We start from the raw sequence: 9,303 nt of genomic DNA on the forward strand, positions 1-9,303 counted from the left end.
TTTCATATATGAGGTAATATGATGTTTATCTTTTTAACGGGTTTGATAGTGTGGAACAAGAGAATATATACTAGATTTACTAAGAAAATCTATTAAACAATACTAAGATCTATTACTAATTATCAGCTCTATTTACATGTCAGTGGGTGGCAGTAGTGCTTTTCTCAGTTGTTTGCTCGCCGCCGGAAAACAACGAGGAAGAAGAAGAAGGTGGCAGGAGGAGGAAGAAGAAACTGGAAGAAAGTAGGAAAAGGAGCAGGAGAAGAAGAAGTGGCTAAAAAAACAACACGGACACTTGGCTGTCTGTTAACAAACAAGGTTACACAAATATCCGAGAGGTATATATGACATCTAGTATGCTTGAATACAAAATGCAAATGAATTTGCTTCCTGACTAGACTAGTGCGGTGTCCAAAACATACCTTAGCTTACTCGTCAGCCCCACAGGAAGGGGAAACCAGCGTTAATATTAGCTAGTCCTGCTCGCTACTGTTATTAGCTAACACTTAGCTTCTCGTCTGGTTGTTTGTTTGCTAAAGGCGTTAACAATTAGCTCTTTCGCGGTCGTGTTATCTTCGTTTGAGACCTTATTTAGTCGGAATATTGTCAGGTTAGCCAGCCAGAGGCGAGCTAATTTTAGCCCCTGTAGCGCCTGTCTGTCATCCTGCTGGCTGGCTGCTTCCTCATGCTAACACCCTGGCTGTCTGCTAACATTAGCCGCCTGTAAAATATCTGGTGTTGTTGTAGGAGTTAAATCTATCCTAAGTTCAACTTAGTATGTCAGCTTGCTCACCAGGCAGGATCGAGGGGTTTGTAATGGCTGTTTTTTCCGCTTTTTATTGGTTCCCAAAGGTCAGTCGTGTATTCATGTTACTCGTAATTAGATGCACTGTGTTTTTCTTTGGTTAACTGAGTTAGCCAACAACTAAGCACCATAACTGCATGTATTCTACTGTTCTTACATATGTGTTTTAAAGCAAGTCTTAGCTTAAGTTTATTCATGATTACATTCATAACAGCTGGACTGATGAGGACATGTGTCAACATGATATTACTCATTATGTCTTAGTTTAGCGCCTTCACACGGTGTTATTATACAGTCATAGTGAACTCTGGTGGCAAAACAGTTGGCTCCAAATTGTTTCTTCTTCATTGTACTGGTAGCAAAAAGTGAAAGGTAAAAACGTTTGATGGTGTTAATATAAATGTATTCCTTACAGGGCTTCAGCTAACAATTATTTTAAAGGTGCAATATGTAAGAATTGGCCACCTTTCAGATGTATCCTCAAAAGAACAGGGGGCATCATCTCACTAGAATAACTGCTAACTGCTGCTAACTGTAGCTGCCATTTGCCAGCTAGCTTGATAAACTGTGCAGCTGTCCGTCCAGACTGTGAGCTCGGAGCACTGGGAGTCCTGGTGTTCACACCGCTAACACACGACCTTTGAGTTGAAACAGCCGAGGCTACTTTGTTAGCTGGCTCACATAAGTGGATTTATCTGTGGACAGTACACAGGTGTCAAAATATCAAAACTGTTATTCTTTGACATCCTGTTGAGTATTGTGGTTTGTTACATGTTGCACTTTAAGTGATTCATCTGTCTTTTTTTTTCTGTGGTACTGTTCAATCTATAAAACTTCAGAAAATAGTGACAAATGCCTGTCACAGTTTTAGTAGAGTTTGAGCTGATGTCTCCACGCCTTGCTTTGTCTGACTGACAGGCCAAGCCCAGAGATATTCAGTTTGTATGCAGAGGAAAGCAGCTTAAAGAAAAATGTTTGACATTTTTTTGCACGATTGCTAATTTATTATGCTATGTTTGATATATACGACTGTAAGTACTGTGCTCTAATACAGCAACTTTTTGGGGAAATTCAGTTGAGAAACTCTGTGGATTAAATACTGAAATGTGAGTGTCTGTCTGTGGCGAATCCAGGGAAAAAAATACCTTCTCGCTCTCTCTTTTTTAATCATATTTACCATAATGGTCAACATACCCAGAAATATTTAAGGATCAGCTGCCATGGTGAGGGAAAATCTCTAATGGCTGTTAAATTTCTATCCTAATAGTGGCCTCGCCTTTTGCTCTGTTACTTTCATGAAGGTCTTTTTTGTGTCTGTTTTAGGTTTTAGAATGTATAACGTAAAAGCTTGTATTTTAATATAAATGACTATTGAAAGACATAAGATTTTTGTTAAATTATTCTATTCACTCTGTAATATGTTTAATGCAATGTGTTGCTTTCCAGACCATGACCTGGTGCATTATGTGAGGTGTGTAAAAAGCTTTTTGACACCTGGAAGCGGCTGCTGATATGGTGGACCTGAGACTGACCCTTAGGAGCCCCCAGTCTCACTTCTTTATGAGAGTCTGGGGAAAATGTTGCCACAGCTTTTGGATCTAGGATATCACCTTCCATGATATTCAGATTTCACAGCGCTTCAGTCAAACTGCTGTAAGGAACATGGAGAGAGAAGCAGCTGAGAAGGAGATGGATGGTGTCACAGACGCCGATGAGGAGACCCCTGATGGTGAGTCTGCCTCAGTCACCAGTTCTCCACAGTGGGAGGTCAGACAGAATGATGATGATGGCGATCTGGAGGACAAAACAGCCTATCTCAAATCTCAGGACATCCCAATTCCAGCCACTCCACAAGACTCTGGAATTGGTGAAGCAGAGTTTTATGGATCTCCAGAGGCCAAAGAGGATGATGAAGAGGCTTCAGATGGGTTCGAGCATGACAGCAACGCAGATCATGATAATTTGCACGTTATAAATCAAGAAGAGGATGAAGCAGCGAAGGAACAGCAGCACATGAACGGGGAGTCCGGTTGGAGGAACGAGGGAGCTGGGAGGAGATTCAAACTTAGGAGCAGTGGGTCGGTTTCAGAGCAGAGCAGTCAAAGTGCTTTTTCCTCTGTCCAAAAAGGAAATGTTACATCAAGCGGTGGCAGGCACAAGCAGACCCGCAGACGTAACCACCACCACCATCAACAGAACCGAGGCCGCAGGCGGACAGGCAACCAGCTCGTCTTGGCTTTCAAGGAGATGCTATCGGAGTCTCTGAGCTTTTGGTGCATTTCCTGCGTCCACATGATGATTGAGATAATTGTCACATTAACTCACAATTGTGGCGTCGGTGTGGAGACCGGAGGGGTGAAACTATACAACTTTGGACAACAGCTTCTTGTGAAGGTGACAGACATAGCAGGGATGAAGGAAGATGCCAGTCGGATTCTGAAATGGACAAAATGCACAGTGTTGGACCTGGTGGATAAAATAGTTCGGTCAGTGAAGTGGGTAAAGTCAGCTGCCTTATCTTGTTTGAGACTTTTCTGCGCTTTGGTTATTCTTGGTTCCCAGTGGGTAAAGGGTGCATTGGTCCGCCTTGGCGGAGAGAGGGGAAAACGCTATTGGACAGCTTTTCAAGAGTCAAGGTTTTGGAAGAGGGTGGTGTCCCTGCTGGAGAGAGTCCGAATCAGGTTCAGGAGGGATGGCCCTGTACCACCATCCAGCCCTGAGTCACCTGGCAGAGCAGGGAGAGGTCAGCCAGGCCAGGAGCTGGAGAGACTGCTAGCGTTGGCTGAGGTACCCGAGGACGAGCTCGACCCCTTTACAGTGCTCGGCGTGGAAGTGCACGCCACTGAGGCTGAGCTGAAGAAGGCCTACAGACAGCTGGCTGTCCAGGTGTGTGTGTGTATGTGTGTGTGTGTGTGTGTGTGTGTGTGTGTGTGTGTGTGTGTGTGTATGTATGTGTATGTGTGAAGCTGAATTAGCCACTAATAAACACTATCTAAGGCTGACATTTTCTCTCCTTTACTCATGCAACCTCTTTCCATGTCCTCTCTCTTTCAGGTCCATCCAGACAAGAATAAACACCCACGAGCTGGAGAGGCGTTCAAAGTACTGAGGGCTGCCTGGGATATAGTCAGTAACCCAGAGACACGACGAGAGTATGAGTTGTGAGTGCACAGAAAAAGTGGTTATCAAAAGACATATGGATTGTAAAGAAAAACAAAACCAAAAATGGACTGAACATCTTCAAAAACATTTGTTTATGAGATGTTTTTTTAAAAAAAATCTTTTGTTAGTTGATACAAAACTCAAAATAGTGATAAGAAATACAAATTGATTGGAACTATTGAAAGTCTTTTTTTTTCTGAAAACAAAACTGTAAAGATATTCAGAAAGTGTTTGATTCTTTCGGCCTATTACGTTGATGTGTCACCAACCAGCCTGTTTCTTCCCCATGCAGGAAACGTATGGCAGCAACTGAGCTCTCAAAGTCCATGAACGAGTTTCTCACTAAACTGCAGGATGACCTGAAGGAAGCCATGAACACCATGATGTGTACCAAGTGTGAAGGAAAACACAAGTACGCCACGTCATCATGAGCCTGTGTCAAACACTTCCTCAGACTGAAAGAAAACATTATGCATTACACACCGCTTAGCTGTGACACGAGTAACCCTGTATGTCTGTGTGTGTGTGTGTGCGCGTGTGCAGGCGGTTCGAGATGGATCGTGAACCTGCTGAGGCCCGGTTCTGTGCTGAATGCAGCCGCTGCCATAGTGCTGAGGAGGGTGACCTGTGGGCCGAGTCGAGCATGTTGGGCCTTCGTATCACGTACTTTGCCTGTATGGACGGAAAGGTCTATGATATTACAGGTGAACGTGAATATAATCTGCTCCCCTTTAATCAGATACTGTAGTTTGCATGAGCTCATGTACTAAGGAAAGCTTCGGAGCGCTTTTTCTCTCAATCATGTGACCTCTTGTGATGCTGTCATGTTTCAGAGTGGGCAGGTTGCCAAAGGATAGTCATTTCTCCCGACACACACCGTGTGCCCTATCACATCTCATTCGGCTCGAAAAACAACAGCAACCCCACACGACACAGGTACGTTGTTTGTATTCACATTTGGGTTGCAAATTTCAAGCAGTTTCTTTAACTGATAGACAGCTGCCTTAATGATTGATTATCTGTTAATCATTAATAATATATGAGATATGTTGGATTTGAATGTTTGATGCAGAATCAGAGTAGGTTACGTTAGAAGTTCAATGTAAACAGAGTTACTTGAATTATAAACTAAGAAAAACAATGTCGCTATTCAACGATTGGCCTGACAAAATTCAACCCAGGCTACTATATATTTTAATTCAATTGACTTACTGATTCAAGCATTTTTGTTTTCTATTTTGAAATATTTAAAAAGCTAGTATTTGTAATTTATAAAAGGATATTTTTTGATGCATTCATGCCTGTCAGCTACCTTTTTGATGCATTTTTAATGGGTTAAACTCTTAATGGTAATTTATTGCATCAGAGTCAGGCTTATTGTCAAGAAAGTTTGAAACATACAGGGAATTTGCTGTGGTGATTCGGTGCTCAACAACACACATAGTAAGTAGAAAAATCTAAAGAAGGATAAAAAACAAGTGGAAATAAATAGAAAATTGAAGACTGACAGATGATTTTTTTTAAATGTAAGGAATATCCATAATTGTATCTTCAACGTCCTCCTTTAGACCTCAGATTAATCCACAAAGAGATTTTGGCAGACAGTTTTGAGGAATTTAGTTTTCCTCTTTTGAAAACATGAAGCAAACACCAGGGCCCTTGGAGACATTTATGCTGAATTATATTTTAAATCATTGCAGAATTTTGTATTTTAATTACTTACACAAGATTAGTGCTGAAGTTAACTCTTGAAATAGAGGTAAAAATATGTAAACACGGTAACAAAATGACTGCATTTCAATAATATTTTCCATCTATTGAAAGTAAGTAATTCATGTTAATGTTTCAATTGATGTGTTAATGATATTGGCAGAAAATTCACTCCCTGCGCTTTTAATCAAGAGATATGCTTAATGTTCAAATATATTATCATCCCACCCTTAATTTCTTTGTAATTGGGTTAAATTATTGCTCTCACAAGTTACTAATCTAAAAGCAAATTCGAAGCTCCAGTACAAAAGATGTCTGAATCCACCAACCTTCGCTTTCAGGGCGCCCTCAGAGCACGCCCCCGGTCCCACCAACCCGGCAGATTTACAGGACTTCTTCAACCGCATCTTCAAGGGAGGACCTCCAAACGACATGGCTGCCAACGGGGGCTTCTTCCCCTCAGGTCCGCCCAATCACCAGCCGCCTGGTGCTGGAGCGCCCCCGTTCTCCCCTCCCCCAAGCCAGACAGGTTTCTTCATGCCGGGGGGCCACCGGCCAGAGTCCAGCGAGACATGGCCCGAGAGTGGAAAACCCCCCAGGAGGAGGAAGAAGGTTCGCAAACCCTTCCAGAGGTGAAGTCTGTAGACCTCTCAGTGTATCAACATAACAACACAGGGACACAATAAATAATGGCCATGTTTGTCTCTCGCCTGCCTGTTGGCATGCCAAGATGTGAACAGATTCATGTGGGTAAGGCTGCATCAGATCGGCCAGTGAAGAGAGAGAGAGAGAGAGAGAGAGACTGGATTATGAAGAGGAGCCTGTTGACTGAAGTATTGAAGGAGGGTTGAAGACGCAGCAGTGATGGTGCTTTACCTCTCATTTCACCTTATTTTTGGATGGTCTTAAGACGACTGTAGCCTTGGCATTGAAGTCCTTATCGGGATGCTGTAATAAAACATTTACGTTTCATAATTTCCTGCCAAATCCTGCGATGCATGATTTATTCACCTGCATTTTAACACCTCAGTTCCATCACTTTTGTTGTTAATGTTTTGTATAAGGTTAGTATACTGTGCGGCATTGGTTCCCAACTGAGACTGACACTCGAAAAAGAAGGATACATGGATCACTGTGATCAACATGAAGAAACTAACGATCTGGGCAGCTTCACTGTGTCAGTGTTACTCACCTCCTCCCACCATATTTAAAAAAATGAATCGAAAAACTGCCAAACCCGACACATCTGAACTAAATGTGCAAAAACAGCAAAAAATTCTAGAACTTACATGCAGCGACCGCATTTTTTGAAGCTGTCCTTTTATGGTAAAATCCAACAGTTTGGTGTGAAACTCTGGTAGTATGCTGACAGTGAATATGTCAGTGTAAATACGTCAGTGAAAGTCACAGTCAGCTATCCTCCAGCATCAGGGCCCCACTGTTGTATGACCATAAACATGCAAATTATCTCTTAAACCAACATCATGCAGAATTAAATATTACCTGAATCTCTCTTGAGGTTTGGAACAACACATTTGTTCTCTCTAGTAGTCCACTTTCAACAGTTAGAAATTTCAGAACCGAGTAAGTAAATTAACTATTTAGAGATTTGGCTAAAATGGATGCTGATATTTGTGTGGCAGTTACCCGAGAATCACACCCTGCATTATGAGACCACCCACTGGAGATGTATGTGACAGTGAGCCTGCAGCATAGAGATGTAAAATCTGGACCTGAATGAGTGAAAATTATACAATTGTTTTTTTTCTTTTGAGTTATTCAGATTCAAACATGCTGGAGTCCACCTTCTGTTTATTGTTTCAGCTGCTGATTGGCGTCATAATCGTAGCGCTGGTTCAAATCTAATAGCAGGACTGAGTCCAGTGGAGCTGCAGCTGAGCTGCTTTGAGAAGGCCTCAAAAACTTAAAAGTGACCCCTTGACATTTTGAAATGTTGATCTTTTTACTAAAAAAATATTCATTGCTATTTAAAAGACCGCATCTAAATGATCTACACTGCCCCCTGCTGATTCACAGATAAACCTATTTACTAAGTTAGTAATAACAACAGTACATATGAGTCATAAATTGATGTAAGTTGATATTATTCTCTTACACTGAAGTAAGCCTAAAAACAATGCAGTTTAGCCCACTATCAGCATTGTGTTTCAACATTGATGACTTCACAATAGCCTTCAAAAGCCTTGAATGAGACAGCAGTTTAAAAGTGTTATATTTTTGCAACATGTTAATTTCATAGTTAATTTGTGCAATTGCTCAGCCTGCTTTTGAAAACAGTGCTCTAGTCGACCATTTTCACCAGTGTCCTGCTTCTTCACGCTAAGTGCCATTTTATGTTTCAGAGCATGTGAATCCTCTACATCGGTGATCTGTCACGACCGTCACCCAGCTCAGGACAAATCAGCAAACAGTCTGCCAGAGATTTGTTTCTAGCCGTCCTTGATTTTTTTGTTTTTTTACATATTTGTGTCTTTAGTCTGCGGTGACATCTCAGTGGCTCCTGACAGCTTAGAATTAAAAAAACTCAATCGTGTGTCTCGTTAAGTTTCGCAGTCGTGCTATCAACGCGTGCTTTTTTCCTCCTGGACGTGGTTCAGCTTTCAAAATGTCAAAGTCACACATTTACAGAAAGTCTAAATCAAAACTGATTACCCTCCAGAAAAGAAAAGACTAAATAAGCTATATTTTGGGTTTTTTGTTTCTTGTTATTGCATAAAAATAACAATTTAATTCTCAATGTAGTTTAATTTAAGAGAACAGATCTGATATTGTTTACACCTGATATGTGAAGATTGTGAGAGTGTAGTGAAATGGTTATGTGTGATAAGCATTTGATAAAGGCTATTTTTTATATTGACAGTTGATGATGAAAAGTACCGTGTCCAATCTTTATTTTTTGTATTAATTTGCACACCCACCCCGATAATAACATCACAACAGTCATCAGTTTAGCCTAACCAGACTCCTCCAGCTGCAGCTGAGTAGGAGGTGTAGCTCACTATGCTAACAGCTCATTTGCAAATTAAGATTTTCTTTTTTTTGGGGGGGTAGAATCAGAATGTTAAATGAGTGACACATTTTTGGAAAAAAAAAAACATTTGAGTCGCCTAGCCATAAAACACAGATCAGAACTGTTTTATGGCATTGTAATGTGGGTTTGTCTGGTAGCTTGGGAAGATAAACCTTTGATCCAATTATTGTTTGAGCTCATTGAACTAGGACACTAAGTTTGCCATGTTTGTTTTCATGTGTCAAATAGTTTCTCTTGTAAGTTTCCCAGACATGCGTTGAGTTATTTCCAACTGAAAAGGCCCTTCTTTGTACATGAAACTAACATGAAATTAAGCTTATTCTGTTTTTCCAATCAGGCAGGTTTGAATTTGAAGAACGATATCGAGAGGGATCAAAATAAACACTTTTGCTCTTTTTTCCATCTTACACCCTTGTTTAGGCCTTGGTCATCTAAGTTCCTGTCCACATTTTATGACACAGTGTCAATGATCTAACCCAGTCCCTGTTCAGGAAACTGGATCCACCGCTGTAACCACCATGTGAAGCAGTGTGCGTTGTTTCCCACCACGTCCACCTTGACTTGAGAATGTACA

The 9,303-nt window shown here is 41.2% G+C and overlaps 1 protein-coding gene across 2 annotated transcripts; it reads left to right on the forward strand.

Moving 5' to 3' along the window:
• Positions 1-180: 180 nt before the first annotated feature.
• Positions 181-8,571, forward strand: dnajc14 (DnaJ (Hsp40) homolog, subfamily C, member 14). Of its 2 annotated transcripts, none has more exons than XM_037101360.1 (7): positions 181-338; positions 2,252-3,691; positions 3,860-3,966; positions 4,260-4,379; positions 4,511-4,671; positions 4,801-4,903; positions 6,019-8,571. In XM_037101360.1, exons 2-7 carry the CDS (start codon positions 2,468-2,470, stop codon positions 6,311-6,313), a joined length of 2,010 nt encoding a protein of 669 aa, XP_036957255.1. In that variant the 5' UTR covers positions 181-338; positions 2,252-2,467; the 3' UTR covers positions 6,314-8,571. The 2 variants fall into 2 exon arrangements, with proteins under 2 accessions (XP_036957255.1, XP_036957256.1); XM_037101361.1 differs by lacking the exon at positions 181-338 and adding an exon at positions 423-852.
• The last annotated feature ends 732 nt before the right edge of the window (positions 8,572-9,303 follow it).

Source organism: Acanthopagrus latus, chromosome 6 (assembly GCF_904848185.1).
Source record: "Acanthopagrus latus isolate v.2019 chromosome 6, fAcaLat1.1, whole genome shotgun sequence".
Taxonomy (NCBI): domain Eukaryota; kingdom Metazoa; phylum Chordata; class Actinopteri; order Spariformes; family Sparidae; genus Acanthopagrus; species Acanthopagrus latus.

What these genes read in the sequence shown, in the direction of transcription:
- dnajc14 (XM_037101360.1), top strand. Translation starts at nt 2,468, where the DNA reads ATGGAGAGAGAAGCAGCTGAGAAGGAGATGGATGGTGTCACAGACGCC. An exon ending in ACACGACGAGAGTATGAGTT is followed by an intron (nt 3,967 to 4,259) that starts GTGAGTGCACAG and finishes TTCCCCATGCAG; the next exon opens with GAAACGTATGGCAGCAACTG. An exon ending in AAGTGTGAAGGAAAACACAA is followed by an intron (nt 4,380 to 4,510) that starts GTACGCCACGTC and finishes GCGCGTGTGCAG; the next exon opens with GCGGTTCGAGATGGATCGTG.